This window comes from Canis aureus, chromosome 35 (assembly GCF_053574225.1).
Source record: "Canis aureus isolate CA01 chromosome 35, VMU_Caureus_v.1.0, whole genome shotgun sequence".
NCBI lineage: Eukaryota > Metazoa > Chordata > Mammalia > Carnivora > Canidae > Canis > Canis aureus.
In genome coordinates, this window is record NC_135645.1 from 4,392,195 (window position 1) to 4,419,989 (window position 27,795).

Below are 27,795 nucleotides of genomic sequence, written 5' to 3' on the forward strand. Positions count from 1 at the left end.
TTGGGGAAATAAACCACTAGAGGCAGGATACTCAGAGCATTGATTGCCCCCATCAAGGCCAAGTGTTCTTTTACATATTTCAAATTATAGTAAGCATCTAGCAACTCTTACCTGCAGTGTTGTTTGTTCTGCATTTGCGTTGCAGAAATTATCTTATCATCAGACAGTGCATGTATATCCAAGCAGTAGTGCTTATTTAGCAGCTAGGATGCAAGAAGTCTTGTGGACTGAATGATGAGTGGATCCTTTTCATGATTCTAGTTATTGACGGACGCCAGTTAGACGTATTACCACGCTAATCTGTTAGGTAACAATTTCATGTAGGATGCTTTGGTTTAATGAACAACAGTAAGAAAATGTACCTCATTTGTATTTGTGTATTAACAGGCTCATTTTGTTGGTGGTGATTTGGTGGTTTTTTTAATTTTAAAATGATTTTGTAGTAATATAAATGCAATCGTTTATATCCATTTATGGTTTTTAACTTGCCTGGAATAATTTCCTTTAAGATTTGCCTCTTGGGCAGCCTGGGTGGCTCAGTGGTTTAGCGTCGTCTTCAGGCGTGATCCTGGAGACCCAAGATCGAATCCCACATCAGGCATCCTGCATGGAGCCTGCTTCTCCCTCTGCCTGTGTTTCTGCTTCTCTCTCTCTCTCTCTGTGTGTGTGTCTCTCATGAATAAATAAATAAAATCTTTTAAAAAAAAGATTTGCCTCTTAAATATAAATCTTCAGCATTATCAGTAGAATTTTATATAGACTGGGTTAATAAAGGAATAAATTAAGTCATTTTAATTCTAAGGCTTTCATTTTTTTTTAAGAAATATGTTTGGAGTTTCTTAGTTTTTTTTGAATGATGACATCTGTTATCAAAGGCATGATACTGTAGCTCAGCTTTATCAGAAATTGTGAAAACCATCCCTTGAAGGTGAATGGGAGCCAATGCTTAATGCTTGTAACCCATGAGTGTAAAATCTAAAATTCACCAAGTCAGACAATTCTTATCTAACAGACCATTACAGATGTTTATTAACCAATTTGTTGCAGCGTGTCTCTTCAGATAGTGAAGAATAACTTACTCCTTTTGGCTTTAATCATGGTAAAGGGCACATGTTTAGAGGTATAGTGTTGGTATCAGATGGGAAGATATGTGAATATGAAGTATTTACTTCTCTAAGTGACTTTGCAGCAATTTGGTGATAGATCTAACATTTATTAAGTTCTTACTATGTGCTAGAAGTTGGTGCTGCCTTTATTATAATCATTTTTATGATGAGGAAGAGGAGGCCAAGAGAGGTTAAGAATTTGCCAAAAGTTACTCAGCTAATAACTGTTAGAGCTTGTACTCAGGCCTGGGAAATATATTCACAGGAATAGATCATCTCAAAAGGAAGCACACCTCAGGTCTAAATAGAAGCATCTACTATCTCATCCATTTTCATGGTCTCATAATAGTAATTTGGTAGTCTTTTTCTTTAAATTTTTTTTCTATCTTCATTGGTTATAGTAGTTAATATGCCTTTAACTTATTGCTTTACATATAAGTTTCATGCTTTTAGCAATGTTTTTATTTTCAATAAGATATATATAATTGAGGAAGTTCATACAAATTTTTAAAACTTCACTTTTTTTTTTAATTTTTTTTTTTTTTTTATTTATGATAGTCACAGAGAGAGAGAGAGAGAGAGAGAGAGGCAGAGACATAGGCAGAGGGAGAAGCAGGCTCCATGCACTGAGAGCCCGACATGGGATTCGATCCCGGATCTCCAAGATCGTGCCCTGGGCCAAAGGCAGGCGCCAAACCGCTGCGCCACCCAGGGATCCCTAAAACTTCGCTTTTTAAACAATTAAGGAATAATGCATAAATCGAGTGCACAACTCGATAAAGTTTTGCATGTGCATACACCCATACATTCACCACCCAGATGAAGACACAACATTTTCAGCACCCTACCATGCCTCTGCCTCGTCATTAGTCTCACCACCACCCACCCCTCATCTTTAACCACTTTGCTGGCTTCTATCTCCATTGGAGAGCTTAACCTGTTTTTGAACTTCTTGCAACACAGTTATATACTATGTAGTCTGTGTCTGACATCTTTCACACATTATGTCTGTTAGATTCCTATAGGCAGTTGGACATACCAGTAATTTGTTCTTTCCCATTGCTGTATAGTGTTCCAGCATGAGTATACCACAATTTATGCATTTCTACTCTTCATAGCTATTTGAGTGTTATCATTTTTTAGCTACCGCAGAAAAAAAGCTGTGAACATTCGTGTACACATCTTTTGGTAGTCACGAGCACTCATACCTGGGAGCACAATTGCTGTATCATAGGAATATATGTTTAGGCTGGGTAGGTCCTGCCAAAAGCTAGGTATTTTCTAAATTTATTTTGTACCTGATAACCAATGATCTACCAAGAATATTCTCACCTTTTAAAAAAGTTTGTGAAGGGGACCTAATTAGGGAAATTGATTTTGATACTGATCTATAGAGTAGTTATAGAATGTGGTTTTTCATACATTAGTTTATTGCAGGTTTCTTCTTTGTACTACTTTGTAGACTAATATAAGACTCTATGGGGGCAAATAATGAAGTATCAGATAAGACTCTGCTTATACTTTAGTCAGACAAGAAAATGGAAGATCAGCAATATAGCACAATGTGCAAGTGGTATATGCTGCACAGAGACACTGCTCTGGCATGGTGAAGAGCAGTCATAGGAGTAGAAGGATTGAAAAAGGGAAGCCTTCAGATGAGCCTTCGTGAATGGATAGAACTGAATTGGAAGGAATGGTTCATCATGAGTAATGTTACAGGAAGGTGAGAGAAGCTTTTTGGGTGTCTACGTTGGTCTGACCGGAATGAAAAATTTGAATTGGAGTTGTTAGGACGATGGTTGGAAAAGTTGGTTGTGGTGCTCAGGCTTTGGAAACTTTAAATGCCAGGTTAAGATTTTTGTCTGGGGGCCCAGTGTGTAGATTAATCACACTTTTATTCTTGTTCTCAAAGCTCTGATTTTTTTTTAATTTTTATTTTTTTTAATTTTTATTTTTTATTTACTTATGATAGTCACAGAGAGAGAGAGAGAGAGAGAGAGGCAGAGACACAGGCAGAGGGAGAAGCAGGCTCCATGCACCGGGAGCCCGATGTGGGATTCGATCCCAGGTCTCCAGGATCGCGCCCTGGGCCAAAGGCAGGCGCCAAACCGCTGCACCACCCAGGGTTCCCCTGATTTTTTTTTTTTAAATGATCCGAGCATCAAAATTGTTAAAGAGAATTCTGTCTCTCTTTTTCTATTTTTCCCCTGAGAGCATGAACTGGAGAAGGAGCAAGGTGAAAGAGTTTTACTGGATTTCAGAAATAACACCCTTAAAGAGGGGCCTTGTAACTGAGAGATTTTACAAATACCATTTAATAAATATTTTAAAGATGTAATACAGATCATTTTTGACTGGAGAACTCACACAATTCACTAACTATTTTTAAAAGAGAATTTGAGGTAATTTTCTTTAGGGGGTGATAGTAGTAAAGCCCTTCTATACTGTATATGATAAATTGAGCTATTTCTGAGGGTCTTTTTCTTCCCTAATATTTTATGGTAAAAGTTTTGAAGACTCGTGTTTCAAGAATTTGTTTTTGCTTCTTCCATATTAGTATCTTCAGGTAATAAAAAACGTATACCTAATGAAGCTTCTGCTGGAAGTGAGAGAGACTCATCAGATATACCACAAAATTGGTCATTGCAAGATCATTATAGAATGTATTCACCCATAATCTACCAAGCCCTCTGTGAGCATGTGCAGACTCAGATGTCACTGATGAATGAGTTGGCTTCAAAGAACAACTCTAATGGAATTCCTGCTGTACCTTGCCACACCATGTCTGGTTCTGGTTAGTATGAATGATGTTTTAAAAAGCATGAATATAAACTTTAATTAAGTTGCCTACTTACTGTAAAAGCAGCATGAGATGTGGTAACTTTTTCTCCCTCTTACCTTTTAGAATCTCAGGCAACTCTACATTCTAGTTATGGTTTATCTTCCTCCACCCCAGTCCAGTTACTTCAGCATCCATCCTGCCTTCCAATGGTTGATTCTGTGGGTACAGTTTATACATTATACGGATAATTATTTGCTTTTAGAAATTGTCAGTTTAAGAGAGAAATTAAATTTGATTGTATCATAATGCCCTAAGATGTAAATACTTAATTTTTCAAAAATTATATTTTACTAGAAGTTTTACTCATTCATTAAGGTCAATAGTGAAAGGGGGAAAGGGAAAGATATTAGCAGAAAAAAAGAAATCACCCATGCCTATCACTTAAGCACATTTGCTGTTAACATATTGATAGAGTACTTGCCAATCATTTAATTCTCTGGTTTTGTTTTCTGTTTTTTTTTTTTTTTTTTTTTTCATTTTTTTATGATAGTCACAGAGAGAGAGAGAGAGAGAGGCAGAGACACAGGCAGAGGGAGAAGCAGGCTCCATGCACTGGGAGCCCGACGTGGGATTCGATCCCGGGTCTCCAGGATCGCGCCCTGGGCCAAAGGCAGGCGCCAAACCGCTGCACCACCCAGGGATCCCTGTTTTCTGGTTTTTATTTAAGTTTGCTTTCTTTTAAAAATACAGTCATAATGGAACACCTGGGTGGCTCAGTGGTTGAGCGTCTGCCTTAGGCTCAGGACGTGATCCTGGGGTCCAGGCATCAAGTTTCACATCGGGCTCCCTGCAGGGAGCCTACTTCTCCCTCTGCCTGTGTCTCTGCCTCTCTTTCTGTGGCTCTCATGAATAAATAAATAAAATCTTTAAAAATATATATATATATACATATAGTCATAAGTAAGTTATACAGTTTTATTTACTACCTTTTTACTTAGCACTTTATTGTAAATCTATTTCTCCTAATATATACCTTTTGTAAGTTTTTAATACTATAATACTCTATTTAGTAGATATACTGTAAACTGTGTAACTACTCCCCTATGATTAGACATTTAAGTAACAGGTTTTTACTACCATAATATTTCTATAAATATGTTTGTGCAAAAGCTTTTTGTATGTTTGAGCTTATTTTCTTGCAATGCAGTTTTCCAAAGTGGAAGTTTGTTTTCATCCCAAGGTAGACTGATTTTTGATGCCTTTAAACCATGTGTGATATTTGAGTTTATTTTAGTCATGACCTTATAATGTTTCCATAGTGCAGAGTGAACTAATTAATAAGCTTTAAAAAACTAGAATACTGTGCTCAGGGAAAATCCTGCTTACTTGCTGGTAATCTATAACTCCATCCTGCAAAAATCATTTTCTGACATTTCTGGTTTGAATTTATTATAGTTAATGCCTATAAGTCAGTGCTCACATTTTTGAAGGCTTGTTTTTTTCTGTCTATAGGAGGTTCAGACTGATGGTGATAACCAGTTTGCATCACAGGGTAAAGCAGTTTCTATGAACTGTACTGATATTCTACAAAGTTCCATCAGTACTGGTCTTGGAGTTCCAAGTAGCCTGTCCAGAACAGACAAACCAGCTATTCCATCATTTCAGCAGTTGGGTCTTGTTAATGGAATTGTCCCACAACAAGAAGTTCCTAAGGAACCAGACTTATTAAAGTGTTTTCAAACATACATGAATCTATTGCATTCTTATCCGGCCAGTCAGACACACCGAAGCCCCACTCTGTTACCGCCAGCTTCCCTGTCCAATAATGAAGACAAATGCACCAAAGAACAAATTGCAGAAGTCACAAGCGAAGGAAAGGATTTAAACATACACATGCGAGATTTAAGAATAAAGGATGTGCAGAAGGCAAAAAATGTGAACCAGAGTGCTGAAAAAGCCAGAACTATAAAGTATTTGTTGGGAGAGCTCAAGGCCCTGCTAGCAGAGCAAGGTATATGAGCACTTTTAGAATAATTTTCTGAAGCATGGTGTCCTATGCTAAATATCCTAAATAGCAGTGTCCTATTATTTAGTCATCATTTATAATTTAGAATAGCCAATATGGAATTTGTGGTATTTTCCATAGAAATATATCTTGAGCTAATAAGGAAATGAGTTCTGCCTATTTTATTATTTTTTAGGTTTTGATCCCTCTTGTCTCCTGTGGATTTGAAATGTATAAGAAAGTGTCAAACAGTCTTTTACTTGCAAGTGTGTATTCATTCTACTTGATTCAAAAGGACCTTGAAAAGATTCAGCCAAAGAGAATTTGTAGCCATAAACTTTTAGGGGTTAGAAGAGCCCAGAGGGTAATTGTAATTAATCCCCAGAACAGACTGGTAATTTTTCCTATTTAAAAAGATGCAGAGATTTTTTTTCCCATCATCTCTTTAATAACCAGTTGTTAAAAGGTTTAACAGATCTGACTTTGAGAAGTGATCCAAACTTCTTAACGTCATTTTCAGTTTACTTTTAGGGTTTTTTAAAAAAATTAAATCAAGAAAAATGTCTAGGTGGAGTTATGAGGTATTTGAGCCAAGTTGTAGTCGTTTGTTTTCATTATGTGTATATGCTAAATAAAAGCTTTCACTTGGAGTGAGTTAGAGATTTGTCATCTTAGAAACCACAGTAATTGATTGTGGAAGCACTAACTGAATACCTAATATTTGCAGTCTGACAAAAAGAAATCCCAGATCTTAAAATGTGTTAGAAGAACAATGCACTATTAATTTGAAGGTTTAATATATTAAAATCTCCGTGTTTTCAGACCTTCAATTTATTACTATTTTCTTAACCAAATACTTAATCATAGTAAGAATAGTAAGAGTAACAATGTCAGGTGTCATTTATTGAGTATTTACCATGTGCCTGGCTCTGTGCTGAGTGTTTTATATGCATTACCTCACTTAATTCTGACAACAACCCCTTGAGGTATTATCTCATGGTGTTATCTCCATTTAACCTTGGAGAAATCTAGACTTCAAGAAGTTAAATAATTTGACTAAAGTTCTATTGCTTTCAAAATGGTGGATCCCAGGTCTCTGCCTCCAATGCTTATGAGCAAAACCACTCTACAAAGGATTGGTAGGGAACATCTCAGTAGTTTGTCACAGATGTTTATTTTGTATATGTACTTTATTTACATCAGGGTGTTAAAATACCCATGGGATTGAGTAAAGTTTTGTAATTTAGGATAGATATACTTTCTACCTCTTTTGAGTATAAGAGAGTTAGTATTTATTAAATGTTTTCAGTCCACAGAAAATTTGAATAAAGGGGCAAATATATAAAAGGACAAAAGATCTAAAATCCACCTTCTCCCTGTGTCTGTTTGCCACCTTCCAAACCATCCACTCCCCACAGTTAATAGCAAAAATGGTACTGTTTTTGATAGTGAGCACCAAATGAGGTATGCCTGGTTATTTTAAATCTACTTTATAATATTAAATAATAAAACTTTATCAGAGTAGATCTTCCCTCAATATTTTGCCAAATTGAATCACCTAAAGTGAATTATTTGCTTATGTCAGGATTCAAAGGTTGTGTTGTAAATGTCAATACTGTAATCAATTATAGGACACCCTTTAGCAGTGATAGGAGTCCAGTAGTCCTTTGGGAATGTGAGCCAGGAGACATGTCAACTATCTTCCTACTAGACTCTTAACAGAAAAAAATCACTAAGAATCCTAGGATAGAAGATTTATCTTTACTGAATTTAATTTCAACAGAAAGAAGTCACTAAGAATCCTATGATAGAAGATTAATCTTTACTGAATTTAAGTTCTTTAGAATTCTTTTGAATAAGCAAATGTATACAGTAGGGAAGAGGAAAGTAGGATTTATATATCACATTGATAAGTAATTGAGTTGTTTGTTTATAGCAAACATGTACATATCTGAAAATATTTCTTATTTAGTAATACCCATGAATAATCTTATCCAAAAACAATTTATGGTATTGTTATTACTTCTTCTCCCTTTTATAGAGGATTCAGAAATTCAAAGGTTGATTACAGAATTGGACGCCTGTATATCTCTGCTTCCAGCAGTAAGTGGAAACACAAATATCCAAGTTGAAATAGCACTGGCCATGCAACCACTAAGAAGTGAAAATGCTCAGTTACGCAGGTACGAATCGTTCTTTGAATATTTTTGTCATATGCAAAGATGTCCTATGGCCGGAACAAAGGTGCCAGATGAGTTATCTAGGACTCCGTAAGAAAAATAGATTTACTGTTTTACTGTGTTTCTACTTTTACTTCTCCATGTCTGAACATTGCCAGCGTTCTCTAACTCCTCTTCTGTTTCTTCTGCTCACTAGTACATATTTTCTCCCAACTCCTTTCCCTCCATTGTCACTTGATTGGCAGGATATAGAGAGGAAAATGAAGTTCCTCAGGGCATTTGTCAAACTTGTCTGGGCTATGCTGCAGTAACAAGCTCCAGAATCAGTGGGGAAGCATGACCAAGGTTTCTCTTTCCCTCATGCCAAGACTCTGACATGGGTCATCAAAGACCCTCTTTCATCCTATGACTGAGGGTTTAGGTTCCCTCCATCTTATGAGGCCACTGTCTCATACATGTTTTTCAAGGAAAAGAGAACACGGGTCTGGCACACCAACTGTATACACCCCAGCCCAGGAGCGATAGTCTCACTTCTACTTCTGTTTTGTGGCTAAGTGAGGCATATGGCCCTGCCTAATTGCAAAAATTTGGGCATAAAATCTTCCCATACTGCCCATACACTCTGTGGGAGGAAAGGAGAACCTGATGGGGTGAGCACCAGTAGCCACACCATGCTCATACACAGAAAAAACTCATTTAAATTCTTATTTTTTCTTTTGGCTTTTTTAACCTATGTAGGAAAGGACTTAAATATTATTAGGAATATCCTCACTCTGAATGTTTCAGTGATGGTCGCCAAGGCCACTACTGCGGGGTTTGTACTTTGCAGGGAATTAGAATATGTAGTCAGTGCTTCTGAGGCCCTGGAGTGTGAGTGTGTCTTGAGGGCGTATTATGGTTGCATGAGCTGTAGACATTGTACCAGATAGGAACTGCAAGGACCTGCAGAAACATTTTCAAGAAATTAGAAAGCAATAAAATAGAATTCCTAGTTGGAGAGTAGCTCAAATTTATGGATCTGGAGCCTGCAAAGGCTTGACATCTAGTGAGATTTACTTGCTTAGGAGTATTTCTCCAAAGGTCATTAGTCTCTAAGATAGTGTGATATAAGATGGGATTGTTGGGTTTAAATTCTAATAATACTGTCTTCATTTCTGACCTATAATAGCATTTTAAAAATAAAAAACAAGTATAAATAATAGTAATGGTAATAGCTAATACTATTGCTATCATTTATTGAATGTTTCTAATGGGTTAGCCTATGTCCTTTATATATGTCATCTCTTTAAATTCTCAGAATGGCTCCAAGAGGTGGGTATTATGTTATCTCATTTACAAATGAGGAAACCAAGGCACAGAGAGGCCCTGTAACTTGTTCAAAGTCACATATATAAAAAAATTCAAACTGGGTAGTTTGATTTTAGAGAACAAATTATCTTAATTTCTCTATTCCTGCATTGCTTCTGCTAGGAAGTAGAATCTAACTTATTTATACTTCAGTACTTCAATATTTAAGTATATTTTATGGACTAGCAGACTGCATACTGTAAGCTATTTGAAAGAAGCATGTTTTTAAAGGTATGACTGTTAAAATTATTGGTTTCTTAAATAAGCATACCAGAACTTAAGCATCAGAAAATTATGTTTTAACATGTGACTGTGAGAAGTATAAGTGGTTCTTGTTTATTTCCCTTCTTTAGAACATGTTAGAATTGTTTTGGGAGTTAATTTATAAGCCACTCAAGAAAATGAGACTTAATACTTTATTGGTCTACTGCTTGTTTTTAAGTTTTTTAAAAGGTGTTAGTTCGATGTTTAACCTTAATCTTCCAATTTGTCACCACATCTTTTTGAATCTATGTTCTTAGAGGACCAAGATTATATAGCATGCTATTCTCACTGTTCACTTGACCTTCTAAAAGTGAAATTTTTGAAAACCAAATAATTTGTCAATTTGTCTTTTTAGTAGAATGAGCTTTCCAGCAGAGGGTTAGAAATTTTTGTGCCTCTTTGGTAACTTTATTGGAAAGAATCATCCATAATTTCCATTACAAATCAAAGTTGGAATACATAGATTCATTCAAAACTGTTTTTTGGAATTTTCAGTCAAAACAATTTTTTTTTTTTTCCTGTTTGGACATTTAGAAACTACGCGTTTCTGTTTAGCTGGATAAGTGATCTTTCAGGACTTGGAGTTTATTGCCATCTTGTGGCTTAAAAAAAATAGCCAGGTGCAATATTTCTATGGCATCTGGACATTTTTGGCACTTTGGGCTGCACAGTTTTTATTTGGGACTTCTGATAAAATGCTCAACATTCCTGGTCCCAACCCATGAAATGTCTATAGTGCCCTATTTATTGTGACCACCAAAAGCTCTGGCACATCCCAGAATTTCCTGCATGAGGGTTGGGAGGGGACTACTTCCAGTTAAAAACCATTGAGCTAGAGAGTTCCTTAATATTTATAGGGCAAGTTGGAATTCATGACTACTTCCTAACTTTAGACTCAAATATGAGACCATTATGTATTCACATAGAACAACAACAAAAAAAAAAATGGAAAAGAGTGAGAAGGAGGAGCCAAGAATGGCATTCAGTCTTTTGGCTTGATTATTTGACAGATGGTAACATAATTCTCCCAAATGGAAGCTACTAACAGAAGAATATGTTGTTTATTTGTTTATTTCATGTTATTTTTGAAATAGAAGATACAGGAGAGCCAGTGAGTTAAGATTTAGAAATGCCAAATTTGTCATTTAGACCATCTGGAGATATATATGGTATAAGTGGAACACAGAACAAGACCCAGGATAGAAATGCAGACTTGGGAGTTATTCACTGAACACATTTTTATTGAGCTTTTACTATAGATTTGGCACTGTTGTAGGCACTGGAGACAATGGTGATTAAAACCCAAGTGATTTGTTATCAGCATGTAAGTGGTAAATTCACCAGGAAGATATAGAATGTAAACCCAGCCAAGACTGAGTTGCTGGGGAATAGCAGCTTTTTAAGAAAAGATCATGGGAGCAGGAAGCTGTGAGAGAAACCCAAGAAGGGGCAAGTAGGGAAGTGGCAGGAAACCCAGGAGAGAGATTACAAAAGCCATGGGAAGAAAGAATTTATAGGAGAGATCTTTACATAGCATTCAGAGTAAATACACTGACAAAAGAGATAAAAGAGGGTCGAGAATAAACATCACCAGGTGAATTGCTTAAAGAAAACCAGAAAACTTAAAACAGTATTCATAGTTTCAAGGAAGTTAAAGATTGTAGAATTCTTCTTAGAGGCTGGAGAATAGAAAATCCTTAAAGAAGGAAAGACAAAAAAGGAGAAGAAAAGTGAATTAGATGAGCTCAGGAAAACAAAAGCAAAAAAAAAAATCTTTTTCTAAAAAAAGATTTTATTTATTTATTCATGAGAGACACAGAGAGAGAGAGAGAGACAGAGACACAGGCAGAGGGAGAAGCAGGCTCCCTGCAGGGAGCCCGATGTGTGTCTCGATCCAGGCGGGCTCTGGGATCACGCCCTGAGCCAAAGGAAGACAATCGCTGATCCACTCAGGTGTCCCCAAAAGCAAAAAAATCTTAAAAAATGAAAACAAACATGAAGTCACGAGTCTTATATTCCATTAGGATGCTTATATTCCACTGGAACCTGAACAATATGAATGCTGATTTTGTTGTTTTGGGGGTTTTGCTTTTTTCCCCAAAATCTTTGTTTCATTTGCTACTAAATAATTCATAATTCAGTGTCTCCTACCAACATTAACTATTCCTCTTCCCAAGTCCTTTTAAAAAAAATGTATTGATTTGTGTTAAAATATATATGACCTATTTATCTTTTTAGCCATTTTGTAAGTGTACATTTCAGGGGCATTAAATACTTTTACAACACTGTGTTCCCATAACCACTGTTTATTCCCCAAAACTTTTCATCTCTAGCATAAACTTTGATTGCTTTAAGCAGTAAATCCCTTTCTCCTTTTCTCTTAGGTTCTGGTAACATCTGTTCTCTTTTCTGTCTGTGTGAATTTGAGAAGGTTAAATTTTTGTCTCTTTTGTTTGCTGCTGTTATTTCCAGTGCTGAGAATTGTGCCTAACACTCACTCTGATAAATGTTTGTTAAATGACTGAAGGCATGGTGGATAAGGTGGAAGAAACAAAATAAAATAGAGAATAACTAAAAATTATTATAAAGGAGATACATATGAAAGAGAAACAAAGAATGCAAAATTTAGCATTATTATTATTCCTGATTAAGAAAACAAAACAAATAGATTAAAGACAATGTTAAAAGATATGTAAATAAAGAGAAATTTACTAAAGAGCTGTGTCAGCAGATTAGTAGGGCACTTATGATCCCAGAAAAACTTAAAATGATCAACACCAAGACATAAACTATTAAGTCACCACATCTTAAGGACAAAATAAAACTAACATTTATTAGACATTCAAAATAAAAGTAGATGTGTAAAGAGAAAAACATCAGGCTGGCCTTAGCCTTTTTACAGGGATATTCATTGCCCAAAGATCATAGAACATTATTTACAAAGACCTAAGGGGAAGAAAGAACGTCCCCAAGAATCTTCTATGTGGCCCAGCAGTCCTTTTAGTGTAAAGGCAACAGTCATAATCCCAAGTGTTCATGAATTTAGAAAGTAAAGCACCATTGGACTCCTTTAAAAATAACAAAAAAGTTGTTGAATGGCAAATTCCAGCCAACCAAGAAATGAATTCATATAAAGAAGTGTTTAGGGGCAGCCCTGGTGGCGCAGCGGTTTGGCGCCGCCTGCAGCCTGGGGTGTGATCCTGGAGACCCGGGATCGAGTCCCACATCGGGCTCCCTGTGTGGAGCCTGCTTCTCCCTCTGCCTGTGTCTCTGCCTCTCTCTCCGTGTGTCTATGAATAAATAAATAAAATCTTTAAAAAAAGTGTTTAGAGATAAACATTAAATCTATGCATAGAACTAAGACAACTATGGGAATTAAGATTACAAAATAGAATTTATTAGTAACCTTGACAATATAAATTCGAAAACAAAAGTTCTTAAGTCCTGTTTCCTTTATTTAAGGTTATTTAAAAATACTATTTTATGAAGTAGAGAAATATTTCCTAGACCTCATTAGTCCTGATTTCGCTTGTTACTTCTCCCTCAGATAAAATCATGTGATCCTAAATTCAATATGTCATATTTTAAAATAGTATTTGTAATATTATAAAAATAGTATCTATAAAAATATTTGTAATGTTGCAAAGTAGTATTTATAATAGTATTTGTAATAGTATTTATAATATTATCTATTTGGCTAATAGGTAATATTTTTTCTCTGTATGGGCTTAAAAAATGTCCAAATGATATCTAGCAAGTAGTGATTATTATTTCTAATCAGTATTTTGCTGGAGGTTCTAACCAGTGCAATAAATCAAGGACAGGGAATAAAAGCTTTTTAAAGTACAGCCAGTCTTATTCACAAATGACATGACAGTCTTTGTAGAAAATCCTACAGAATCTACAAAAAAGCAACTAGAATTAATAAGTGAGCTTAGCAAAGTTATAGGATATGAGATCAATATACAAAAGGCAATTATATTTCTATGTACTGACAATGAACAGTTGAAGTGAAATTTAAAAACAATACTATTAATAGTAACATCAAAAAATATCAGTTTAGTGACAAATTTGATTAAAAATGTGTAAGACCTGTATACTGAAGACCTGTATACTGACTATAAAACATTGCTGAGAGAAATTAAAAACCTATATAAGTGAAAGATAAACTGGATGCATGGATTATAAGATTTATTATTGTTAAGATGTTAGTTCTCCCCAAATTGATCTATTGATTCTATATAATTCTGGTGAAAACTCCCATCTTTTTTTTGGAAAGATGATTCTAAAATTTATATGGAAATTCAAAGAATCTAAAATAACTGAACCAAAACAACTTTGGGAAAGAAGAGCAAAATTGGTACTATCCTATTTCAAGACATAAAGTTATAGTAATCAAGACAGTGTGGCATTGGTGTAAAGATAGGCAGATATACAATTGAAACAGAATAGAGTCCAGAAATAAACTCACATATAAAGGTTACTGATTTTTTAGGGGCACCTGGGTGGCTCATTTGGTTAAGCATCTGCCTCAGCTTGGATCATGATCTCAGGGTCCGGGGTCTGGCTCCCTGCTCAGGAGGGAGCCTGCTTCTCCCTTTCCCTCTCCCCCCAACCCCACTAGTGCTTTCTCTCTCTCAAATGAAATCTTTAAAAAATAATAATAATAAAATAAAAGTAACCTATTTTTGACAAAGATGCTAGGGAAATTCAATGGGGAAAGAATAATCTTTTCCATAAATAGTGCTGGAACAATTGGAGAGTCATATACAAAAAAGGGGGGGAAAAGAAAGGACAACCACTTAAACCTTTACCTCACACCATAGATGAATTTGAATCACAAATCTTACTATATATAAGTTAAATATACAGAACTTTTAAAGAAAACATAAGAAAAAATCTTAGAAATCCTAGGTGGGGAAAGATTTCCTAAATATAACAAAAAATGTAGGTAGAAAAAATTGGTTAAGTTGGGCTTCATCAAAATTTAAGATTGGCTCTTCAAAAGACACTATTACTAAAAATGAGGCAACAGAGAAAATATTTGCAATACATATATTTGATAAAGGACTTGTACATACAGACTGTATAAAGAACTATTTCGACTCCGAAAACAGGCAAAATATTTTAAAAGACTCTACATCAGATAAGATATAGATGGGTATCAAATAAGCCTATGAAAATCCGTTCATCATTGTTAATCATTAGGAAAGTACAGACTAAAACCATGACGAAATAACACGACATACCCATTAGAATGGTTAAAATTTAGGACCACACAAGATGTTAGGGTGTGGAAGAACTGGCACTTGCATAATTTACTGGTGGGACTATAAAAAATGATACAGCTGCTTGGGGAAAATAGTTTGATAGTTTCTTAGAAGTGAAACATAAACCATATAATCCAGTCATTTCACTCCTAGGTATGTACTGAGAGAAGTAAAAGCATATGTCCACACAAAACCTTCTTGTGAATGTTCATGGGAAACAACCCAAATGTCTGTTAGCAGGTGATTGGGAAAACAAATAGTGGTATGTTCCTATAATAGGATACCACTCAACAGCAGAAAGCAAGGATCTATTGATGCATGCAAGGGCATGGATGAATCTCAAAATCACTATATTGAGTGAAAGACGGCAGGTTAAAGTATATATTGTATGATACCATTTATAAGATAATTGTATACTGTATAAGTATATAGTATAAAATTCCAGAAAATGCAAACTAATCTGTAAATCAGTGGTTGGTTGCAAAGGGGCTGTTATGAAAATGGAGCATGTGGAAATTTGGGGACGTGATGAATATCTTAATTGTGGCAATGGTTTCACCACATCATATGTTAAAACTTATCAAATTATATACTTTACATGCAGTTTATTACATATGTTTCATTTCAGTAAAACCATATTTAAAAACAATGAGTAAACCAAAAAAAGAAATATTTGCCTAAATGTCAGCAGTTCTTTTCCTTTGTTTAAATCAAGTACATGCAAATATAATACATAATATTTGTTAAAAGCATAACTATCCATTTCTAAAAGATTATCTTTTGTTATTTTTTTATCATGTTATCATTTTTTAATAGGACAGTCATGTTTTAAAAGCCTAGCCCTGCAAGTTGGGAATGAGAAGGAAGGAGAGTAGTTAATGGTACAGATGGGTTGAAGAGAATATTTTCCTAAATATGGAAGCACTTTTATTATGCTTCTCAGCTTAGCCACATGAAACAAGTAAACAGGGAGAAGCTGCAGGTGGAGACAATAAAAGAAGTGTGAATAGGAGCAGGGTCCTTTACAGTAGAGGAGAAGATGGGATCCAGAAAGTTGATGAGGCTCCCTTTCTCTAAGATTAGAAGAAAGAAGTGAGGATTAGTATATAGAAATGGATGAATCTGTACACCCTGGGGCAGCAGGGTAACAGTTTGTCCCCAAGCCATGTTATTTTTAGTGAAAATAGGAAAGTATCCTACTGAGAGGAGGAGATAGGAGTGAGAGGCTTACAGTGAGGGATGAAATCTTAGGTTGCCCACATAGGGGAAGAGAAGAGAAGAATCTGATCAGGCACATAAGTACAAGAAGATTGTCAAGCAAAGCTTCCCTCACGCACTGGGTATGTAAGAGGACCTCAGTACTTTCTGCTCTCCTAGAAAATACCAAAAGAAGCATTCCACCTAGAGCTCTCGATTACCAGTCTACTCTGCTTTTTCTAGATGACTATTTTAAAGAGAGAACTTTTCAGAAGAGCAGAATTGTTTTAAAACAAACATGAGATTTTATTATACTGTTGTTCTGTAGCTTCCTTTTTTCTACTTCTCAGTGAGTCTTGAAGATATTTCCTTCTCAGTACCTGTAGATATATCTTTTTTTAAAACTACTTGTGTATTAGTATTTCTTACGGATATACCACAATTGATGCAGCATTGTAGGTTGTTCCTTACTTTTTACTATTAATATTGCTTTGTGACCATCTTTGTATCTATATCTGAAGATTGTAGATGCTTTTGCACATGTACAGCTAGAGTTGACCCTTGAGCAATGCAAGATTTAGAGGTCCTTACACCCTACAAAGTCAGAAATCTGTGTGTAACTTTGGACTCCCTCAAAACGTAACTACTAATAACCTACTATTAACTGGAAGCCTTATCAATAGCGTTGGATGTTATTATTAATTAACATATATTTTGCACATTATTTGTATTATATGCAGTATTCTTGCAATGAAGTAAGCCAGAGAAAAAATATTAACAAAATCACAAGGAAGAGAAACTACATTTATAGTACTGTGCGTATATTTCAAATATCTGTGCATAAGTGGACCTGCACCATTCAAACCCGTGTTGTTCAAGGATCAATTATATTTCTGAGACTAGATAACTTAGAGTTAGAATTATTTTGTCAAAGATAAGAACATTTTACATTTTGTTAGATACTGTCAAATAGCTGTTCAAATGGAATGAGATAATTCATTTGCCTCACCAAAAAATAGTTATTTCCTTTTATTTTGGTCAATCCTGCGGCCATAAAATATCTCCTGTTTTAACTTTGCATTTCTTCATATTAGTAAAGCTGAGCACTTTTTTGTATGCTTATAGGCCATTTCTATTTCTTCTGTGAATTACATTTTTATGCCTTTTCTTACTGATTTGCAGGAGCTCTTGAAGTGTTATGGATTTTTTTTTTTTTTTTGTCTCTTATATATGTGTCTTTTACTCTTTTCCTTGATGGTTGGTAGATTTTGAGTCTTGCTTAGGAATCATAGATTTCCACCTAAAACTTACAGTTGGTCTTGTTTTTTTGTCTATTTTATGTATACCTCCTTAATATATATGGAATTAGTACATTAAATGATGTGAGGTAGGGTGCCATTATTTTGGATTCAATAACAAATAATGCAGAATATTTTTAGGTAATTTTGGAAAGATAATAGAGACAACTTTTTTTTAGCATTAACTTCTTAGAAGTAAACATTTTTGTAGTTTCTTTGGTATGTTCTCATTTGTAAGTGGCCACAAATTGTGAAGTTCATTGCAGGACAAAGTGGCTGGTCACTAGCATTCACTTTTCTAAAATAAGGCCATTGGGACGCCTGGGTGGCTCAGCAGTTGAGCATCTGCCTTTAGCACAGGGCGTGATCCCAGGATCCGGGCCCGAGTCCCACATCGGGTTCCTTGCAGGAAGCTTGCTTCTCCCTCTACCTGTGTTTCTGCCTCTCTCTCTCTGTGTCTGTCATGAATAAATAAATAAAATCTTTAAAAAATAAAATAAGGCCATTAACTTTTCCATCTCATAAAGAAATTATTAGAAGCATAGATTTACAAACCAAGCAGGAGCATGTCTGATAGCAGTCAGTCCCTGTAGGTATTCTAGTTCATAGTTGTGACATTTCTTTTAAAAAGTAGGTCGTTTGTACAGTAATGAAAATACAGAGAAGGAAGACAGAAGAAGAAAATAGCAAGAGGTGATAGGAAATGGAGGAGATTGGAAAAAAAAAAAGACAAGGAAATCATTAAGAGAACAAAAGAAGAGGGGATCCCTGGGTGGCTCAGCGGTTTAGCGCCTGCCTTCAGCCCAGGGCCTGATCCTGGAGTCTCAGGATTGAGTCCTGCATTGGGCTCCCTGCGTGGAGCCTGCTTCTCCCTCTGCCTATGTCTCTGCCCCCCCCCCTCTGTATCTCTCATGAATAAATAAATAAAAATCTTAAAAAAAATAAAAAGAGAACAAAAAAGGAAAGAGGAAAAATAAGAGCAGTCATCTTTTTTCTTGTGAGAGGAAAATTTATGCTGTCCCAGATAGTTTTTTAAAAATTATCTCAGATTTAGATCTTTCATCCATTTTGAGTTTATCTCTGTATATGGTGAAATAGAGTGGTCTAGTTTCATTCTTCTGCATGTGGATGTCCAATATTCCCAGCACCATTTATTGAAGAGACTGTCTTTCTTCCAGTGGATAGTCTTTCCTGCTCTGTCGAATATTAGTTGACCATAAAGTTGAGGGTCCACTTCTGGATTCTCTATTCTGTTCCATTGATCTATGTGTCTGTTTTTGTGCCAGTACCACACTGTCTTGATGACCACAGCTTTGTAGTACAACCTGAAATCTGGCATTGTGATGCCCCCAGCTATGGTTTTCTTTTTTAAAATTCCCCTGGCTATTTGGGGTCTTTTCTGATTCCACACAAATCTTAAAATAATTTGTTCTAACTCTCTGAAGAAAGTCCGTGGTATTTTGATAGTGATTGCATTAAACGTGTAAATTGCCCTGGGTAACATTGACATTTTCACAATATTAATTCTTCCAATCCATGAGCATGGAATATTTTTCCATCTCTTTGTGTCTTCCTCAATTTCTTTCAGAAGTGTTCTATAGTTTCTAGGGTATAGATCCTTTACCTCTTTAGTTAGGTTTATTCCTAGGTATCTTATGCTTTTGGGTGCAATTGAGGAGAACACAGGCAACACCCTTTTTGAACTCGGCCACAGTAACTTCTTGCAAGATACATCCACGAAGGCAAAAGAAACAAAAGCAAAAATGAACTGTTGGGACTTTATCAAGATAAGAAACTTTTGCACAGCAAAGGATACAGGCAACAAAACTCAAAGACAACCTACAGAATGGGAGAAGATATTTGCAAATGACATATCAGAGAAAGGGCTAGTATCCAAGATCTATAAAGAACTTACTAAACTCAACACCAAAGAAACAAACAATCCAATCGTGAAATGGGCAAAAGACATGAAGAGAAATCTCAGAGGAAGACATAGACATGGCCAACATGCACATGAGAAAATGCTCCACATCACTGGCCATCAGGGAAATACAAATCAAAACCACAATGAGATACCACCTCACACCAGTGAGAATGGGGAAAATTAACAAGACAGGAAACCACAAATGTTGGAGAGGATGTGGAGAAAGGGGGATCCTCCTGCACTGTTGGTGGGAATGTGACCTGGTGCAGCCACTCTGGAAAACTGTGTGGAGGTTCCTCAAAGAGTTAAAAATAGACCTGCCCTACAACCCAGCAATTGCACTGCTGGGGATTTACCCCAAAGATGCAGATGCAATGAAACGCCGGGACACCTGCACCCCGATGTTTCTAGCAGCAATGTCCACAATAGCCAAACTGTGGAAGGAGCCTCGGTGTCCATGGAGAGATGATGGATAGAGAGGATGTGGTTTATGTATACAATGGAATATCACTCAGCCATTAGAAATGACAAATACCCACGATTTGCTTCAACGTGGATGGAACTGGAGGGTATTATGCTGAGTGAAATGAGTCAATCGGAGAAGGACAAACATTATATGGTCTCATTCATTTGTGGAATATAAATAATAGTGAAAGGGAATAGAAGGGAAGGGAGAAGAAATGTGTGGGAAATATCAGAAAGGGAGACAGAACATAAAGACTCCTAAATCTGGGAAACGAACTGGGGGTGGTGGAAGGGGAGCAGGGCGGGGGGTGGGGGTGATTGGGTGACGGGCACTGAGGGGGGCACTTGATGGGATGAGCACTGGGTGTTATTCTGTATGTTGGCAAATTGAACACCAATAAAAAATAAATTTATTTTAAAAAAATTAGGTCAGGCCCTATGAATAATGACAGTAATGTGGTTTTGTTTTGTTTATTTGGTTTTTGTCTTTTGTTTTGGGGATGAGATGGATTTCTGCAGTCCTTGTGGGTACCATCTTTTGTATTGTCCTCATTTTTTATTTTTTAATCCTTTTTTCATCATGATAAACGTTCTCTTTGATACCTATCCCCTTCTCCCCTCAAACTGCCCCCCTTCCGCTCACCTGAGTGAAATAAGCCAGCCAGACAATACCATATGCTCTCACTCATATGTGGAATTTAAGAAACAAAACAGACAAGCAAAGGGAAAAAAAGAACAACAAACTAAGACCATTAATTATAGAGAACAAACTGATGGTTACCAGAGGGGAGCTGTTGTATTTTTTAATAGCTTGTTAGATGTACACTGTTAAATGAGTTTGGGATTCATAGATTCATGTTTCTTTATTATTTCCTTTAGGCAACTGAGAATTTTGAACCGGCAACTTAGAGAACAAGGAAAAACTCAAAAGGCATCTGGTGCTCTGGAATGCAACCTTGAATGTAGGTAAAAGAACTTCAAAGAACTGATAGTAAATTCTTTGTTTTAGAAATACTGATAAAGAATTGAGCTTTCTTAATCACTTTGTTTCAAAAATTCTTTTAATTTATATTTGAAAAAATAGGAATAATATGTGCTAAAAATTAAAATAGCACAGAAACAAAAATAAAAGATCTATGCTATTAGCAATCTCCACAATAGCCATAATATGGAAAGAATCCAAATGTCCATTGGCTGATGAATGGATAAAGAAGACGTGGTATATACATACAATGGAATATTCCTCAGCCATCAAAAAGAATGAAATCTTGCCATTTGAAATGACATGGATGGACCTAGAGGGTACTGTGCTAAGCAGAATGAGTCAGTCAGAGAAAGGTAATCCCGTGTGATTCCACTCATATGTGGAATTTAAGAAACAAAGCAGATGAACATAGGGGAAGGGAAGGAAAAATAAAGATAAAAACAGAGGGAGGCAAACCATAAGAGAGACTCAACCCTAGGAAACAAACTGAGGGTCACTGGAGAGGATGGGGTAACTGGGTGATTGCCATTAAGGAGGTCATATGCAGGTGGATGCCTGGGTGGCTCAGAGGTGCCTTCGGCCCAGAGCGTGATCCTAGCGACCCGGGATCGAGTCCCATGTCAGGCTCCCTGCATGGAGCCTGCTTCTCCCTCTGCCTGTGTCTCTGCCTCTCTCTCTTTCTTCCTCTCTCTCTCTCTCTCTCTGTGTCTCTCATGAATAAATAAATAAAATCTTTAAAAAAAAAAAAAAAAAAGAGGGCATATGCAACTGAAGAGTCCCTAAAGTCTATGGCCATACCACCCTGAATGTGCCCAATCTTGTCTGAAGAGTCACTAAATTCTACACCTGAAATTAATAATATACTTTATATTAATTAAATTTAAATTTAAAAAAATTTTAAAAGATCTGTGCTATTACATCCTAATAATACAGCCCTGTTTTTTTAAAGGCTATATTTCCTTTCACATGTCTCCTGCACATATAGAATTAATCTGTTTCACAAATACTGAGTTCTTACTGTGTGCCTGGCACTAAAAAAACTATATATGTATTTTTTCTTTTTTAAAAATGAGATTACAGGGACGCCTGAGTGGCTTAGCGGTTGAGCATCTTGCCTTCGGCTCAGGGTGTGATCACAGTCCCAGGATCGAGTCCCACATCAGGCTCCCCGCATGGAGCCTGCTTTTCCCTCTGCCTATGTCTCTGCCTCTCTCTGTCTCTCTCTGTCTCTCTCTCTCTCTCTCTCTGTGTCTCTCATGAATAGATAAATAAAATCTTCAAAAAAAAAATGAGATTATACTGCACATGTTTTTCAGAAACTTGTATTTACTCAACATGTAGAGCCATTTTTCTTTTTTTTTCTTTTTCAAGTTTTTATTTAAATCCAGTTAATTAACATGCAGTGTGATATTAGTTTCAGGTATAGAATTTAGTGTTTTTCACTTGCATACAACACCCACGGCTTACCACAAGTCCCCTCCTTAATATTTACCACCCGTTAAACCTGTTCCCCTATTCACCTTTGCTCCTACAATTCCCTGTTTGTTCCATTTTATTTTTTTAATTGAATGTATGTATGTATTTATAAAAGATTTTTATTTATTTATTCACAAGAGACACAGAGAGAGGCAGAGACAAGGCAGAGGGAGGAAAGGCAGGCTCCATGCAGGGAGCCTGATGTGGGACTCTATCCCAGGACTCCAAGAGGACTCCCTGAGCCGAAGGCAGATGCTTAACTGCTGAGCCACCCAGACATCCCTGTTTGTTCCCTTTTATTAAGAGTCTGTTTTATGGTTTATCTCTTTTCCCCCCTATGTTCATCTGTTTTGTTTCTTAAATTCCACATATGAGTGGAATCATGGTATTTGTCTTTCCCTGACTTATTTCATTTAGCATAACACTCTGTAGTTCCATTTACCTCATTGCAAATGGCAAGATTTCATTTTTTTTTTTGATGGCTGAGTATATTCCATTTTATATATACGCACACACACACACCACATCTTCTTTACCCATTCATCAGTTGATGGACATTTGGACTCTTTCCATAATTTGACTATTGATAATGCTGCTATAAAAATTGGGGTGTCTATATCCCTTTGAATCTGTATTTTTGTGTCTTTTGGGTAGTACAGTTTTGCTGGGTTGTAGGGCAATTCTATTTTTAGCTTTTTGAGGAATCTCCATATTGTCTTCCACAGTGACTGTACCAGTTTTGCATTCCCACCAACACTGTAAAGGGTTCCCCTTTCCCCATATCCTCACCAACACCTGTTGTTTCCTGTGTTGTTAGTTTTAGCCATTCTGAAAGGTGTGAGGATATATTTTATTGTGGTTTTCTTTTTTTGTTGTTTTAGATTTTATTTATTTATTCATGACAGACACACAGAGAGGGAGAGAGAGAGGCAGAGACACAGGCAGAGGGAGAAGCAGGCTCCAGTCAGGGAGTGCCATGCGGGACTCGATCCCGGGTCTCCAGGATCAGGCCTTGGGCTGAAGGCGGCGCTGAACCACTGAGCCACCCGGGCTGCCCTATTGTGGTTTTCAGTTGTACTTCCCTGATGATGAGTGATGAGCATCTTTTCCGTATCTGTTAGCATTTGTATATCTTCTTTGGAAAAGTGTCTATTCATGTCTTCTACCCATTTTTAAACTGGATTATTTGTTTTTGGTGTGTTCAGTTTGGTACGTTTTTTATTTTGGATACTTACCCTTTATCAGATATGTCATTTTTAAATATCTTCTCCCATTCCAAAGGTTGCCTTTTAGTTTTGTTGATTGTTTCCTTCACTGTACAGAAGCTTTTTATCTTGATGAGATCTCAGTGGTTTATTTTTGCTTTTGTCTTCCTTGCCTTAGAAGACCTAACTAGTAAGAAGTTGCTACAGCCAATGTAAAAGAGATTGCTGCCCATGTTCTCCTCTAGGATTTTGATGGCTTCCTGTCTCATATTTAGATCTTTCATCCATTTTGAACTTATTTTGTGTATGGTGTAAGAAAGTGGTCCAGTTTCATTCTTTGCATGTTGCCATCCAGTTTTCCCAGTACATTTATTGAAGAGACCATCTTTTTTTCCATTGCATATTCTTTCCTGCTTTGTTGAAGACTAGTTGACCATATAGTTGTGGGTTCATTTCTGCATTTTCTGTTCTTTTTTTTTCTTTTTAAATATTTTATTTATTTATTTATTCATGAGAGACACAGAGAGAGGGGCAGAGACATAGGCAGAGGGAGAAGCAGGCTCCCCACAGGGACCCGGATGCAGGGCTCAATCCCAGGACTCCAGGATCATTCCCTGAGCTGAAAGGCAGACGCTCAACCACTGAGGCACTAGGCATCCCTCTATACATTGATTTTGTATCCTGAGACTTTACCGAATTTGTGTATCAGTTCTAGCAATTTTTTGGTGGAGTCTTTGGGGTTTTCTATATACAGTATCATGTCATCTGCAAACAGTGAAAGTTTGACTTCTTCCTTGACAACTTGGATGACTTTTATTTCTTTGTATTGTCTAATTGCTGAGGCTAGGACTTCCAATACTATGTTAAATAACAGTGATGAGAGTGGATGTCCCTGTCTTGTTCCTGACCACAGAGGAAAAGCTCTTGGTTTTTCCCCATTGAGGATTATCTTAGCTGTGGGATTTTCATATATGGCATTTATTATGTTGAGGTATGTTTCGTCTAAACCTACTTTATCATGAATGGATGTTGTAGTTTGTCGCATGCTTTTCCTGCATCTATTGAGAGGATCATATGGTTCTTAGCCTTTCTTTTGTTTAGAAAGGCTTTCTGTTGTGGTGTATCACATTGATTAATTCTGAATATTGACTACCCTTGCAGCCCAGATATAAATCCCACCTGATCATGGTGAATGATTCTTTTACTGTACTATGTGATATAATTTGCTCTTTGTTGAGAATATTTGCATTCATGTGCATCGGGAATATTGGCCTGTAGTTCTCTTTCTTGGTGGAGTCTGTGACTGGTTTTGGAATCAGGGTAATGCTGGCCTCATAGAATGAATTTGGAGGTTTTCCTTCCATTTCTATTTTTTGGAATAGTTTAAGAAAAATAGGTATTAACTCTTCTTTAAATATTTGATAGAATTCCCCTGTGAAGCCTTCTGGCCCTGGACTTTTGTTTGTTGGGATATTTTTTTATTACTGATTCAGTTTCTTTGCTGATTATTAGTCTGCTCCAGTTTTCTATTTCTTCCTGTTTCAATTTTCGTAGTTTATGTGTTTCTAGGAATTTATCCATTCCTTTCAGATTGTCGAATTTGTTGGTCGGATGCCTGGGTGGCTCAGTGGTTAAGGGTCTGCCGTCGGCTCAGGGCATGATCCTGGAGTCCCGGGATTGAGTCCCACATCGGGCTCCCTGCATGGAACCTGCTTCTCCCTCTGCCTGTGCCTCTGCTTCTCTCTCTCTCTGTATCTGTCATGAATAAATAAATAAGATCTTTTAAAAAAAATAACAATTTATTGGCATATAATTTTCATAATATTCTCTTATAATTGCTTATATTTCTGTGGTGTTGCTTGTTATTTCTCCTCTCTCTTTTGTGATTATGTTTTGGTCCTTTCTCTTTTCTTTTTGAGAAGTCTGGCTAGAGGTTTATAAATTTTATTAATTTTTTTCAGATAACCAGCTCCTGGTTTCATTAATCTGTTTTTTTAGCTTTTATATCTCTTACTTTTACATTAATCTTTATTATTTCCCTTCTGCTGCCTTTAGACTTTATTTGTTCTTCTTTTTCTAGCTCCTTTAGGTATAAGATTAAATTATTTATTTGAGATTTTTTTTTTTTATTCTTGAGGAAGGCCTGTGTTATTAAATACTTCCCCCTTAGGACTGCTTTTGCTACATCCCAGAGGTTTTGGACCATTGTGTTTTCATTTTCATTTGTTTCCATGTATTTTTTAAATGTCTTCTTCAATTTCCTAGTTGACCCATTCATTCTTTAGTAACATGTTGTTTAACCTCCATGTGTTTGTGGTCTTTCCAAATGTTTTCTTTTGGTTGACTTCAAATTTCATAGCTGTTATGGTCAAAAAATATGCATGGTATGATCTCAATCTTTTTCTCCTTGTTGAGGTCTATATGTGACCTAGTGTGTGATCTATTCTGGAAAATGTCCCATGTGCACTTGAAAAGAATGTGTATTCTGCTGCTTTGGGATGAAATGTTCTGAATATATCTGTTAAGTCCATCTAGTCCAGTGTGTCATTGAAAGCCATTGTTTCCTTGTTGATTTTCCGCTTGGATAAGCTGTCCATTGATGTAAATGGGGTGTTAAAGTCCCCTACTGTTATTGTATTATCAATGAGTTCTTTTATGTTTGTTATTAATTATTTTATACATTTGGGTGTTCCCAAGTTGGGGTCATAAATTGTAAATACAATTATTGTATCTTCTTGTTGAATAGTCTCCTTTATTATGATACAGTACATAACTTTGGTTTAAAGTTTAGTTTGGGGGCTTCTGGGTGGCTCAGTTGGTTAAGTGTCTGCCTTTGGCTCAAGTCATGATCTTAGGGTCCTGAGATTGAGCTCCATGTCTGGCTCCACACTCAGCAGGGAGTTAGCTTCTCCCTCTCCTTCTGCCCCTCCCCCTGCTCATGATCTCTCTCAAATAAATGAAATCTTAAAAAAAATAAAACACTTAAAAGAAAAGTCTAGCTTGTCCATATAAATATTGCTACTCTCTGGCTTTCTTTTGACATCCAGTTGCATGATAGATATTTCTCCATCCCCTCACTTTCTTCCTTTCTTTTTTTTCTTTTTTTTTTTAGAGAGATTTCACTTATTTATTTATGAGAGGCAGGAACATAGGCAGAGGGAGAAGCAGGCTCCCTGGAGGGACCCTGATGTGGGACTCGATCCCAGGACTCCGGGATCACGACCTGAGCCAAAGGCACTCAACCACTGAGCCACCCAGACTCCCCTCTTTCTTTCTTTAAAAGATTTATTCATTTACCTTAGAGAGTGTGTGCAAGTGGGAGGAGGGGCAGAGGGAGAGAATCTTTAAGTAGACTCCCCACTGAGCGCAGAGCCACAAATAGGGCTTGACCCCACTATCCATGAGATCATGACCTGAGTCGAAACCAAGAGTCTGACAATTGCCTGAGCCACCCAGGTGCCCCCCTCCATCCCCTCACTTTCAATCTGCAGGTGTCTTAAGATCCAAAATGAATCTCTTATTGGCAGATATGTGCTTAGTGCCATTTTATTACTTGTTTTGTTATTGTTTCTAGAGATTTTCTCTGTTCCTTTCTAGCCTTTGTCACTTTTGGTCTTTCTTTCCCACTCAAAGAGTCCCCTTTAATATTTCTTGCAGGGCTGGTTTTGTGTTCACGAACTCCTTTAGTTTTTGTTTGTCTGGGAAGCTCTTTATCTCTCCTTCTACTCTGAATGACAGCTTTGCTGGATAGAGTGTTGTTGGCTGCAGATTTTTCCCATTCAGTATGTTGGATATATCATGCCACTCTCTTTTGGCCTGCCAAGTTTCCGTGGAGAGATCTGTAGCTAGCCTTATGGGTCTTCCCTTGTAAGTTAAGGACTTGTTTTGTCTTGCTGCTTTTAGAATTTTTCCTATCACTGTATTTTGTAATTTAACTACAATATGTCTTTGTGTTGCTCTGCTTTTGTTGATTTTGATGGGAGTTCTCTCTGCCTCCTAGATGTCTGTTTCCTTCCCCAGATCAGGGAAATTTTCAGCTTTTATTTCCTTAAATAAACCTTCTTCCCCTTTTTCTCTCTTCTTCTGGGACTGCTATAATACAAATGTTATTAACATTTAATGGAGTCACTGAGTTCCCTAAGTCTACTCTTGTGATCCATCATTTTTCTTCCCCTTTTTTGTTCAGCATCATTATTTTTTTCATAATTGTATCTTCTGTATCACTTATTTGTTTCTCTGCTTCTTCCATACCTGTGGTCCAGATGGTTTCACATCCCAGATACTACATTTT

The 27,795-nt window shown here is 36.6% G+C and overlaps 1 protein-coding gene across 2 annotated transcripts in view; it reads left to right on the top strand.

Moving 5' to 3' along the window:
* The window catches only part of CCDC14 (coiled-coil domain containing 14), a 51,160-nt gene that overhangs the window by 12,082 nt on the left and 11,283 nt on the right, over positions 1-27,795 (top strand). For both annotated transcript variants that reach the window (XM_077884277.1, XM_077884278.1), the window contains 5 exons: positions 3,664-3,900; positions 4,012-4,106; positions 5,401-5,899; positions 7,935-8,076; positions 20,718-20,800. In XM_077884277.1, coding sequence (XP_077740403.1) covers positions 3,664-3,900; positions 4,012-4,106; positions 5,401-5,899; positions 7,935-8,076; positions 20,718-20,800 — 1,056 coding nt within the window. The remainder of the gene's footprint in view (positions 1-3,663; positions 3,901-4,011; positions 4,107-5,400; positions 5,900-7,934; positions 8,077-20,717; positions 20,801-27,795) is intronic.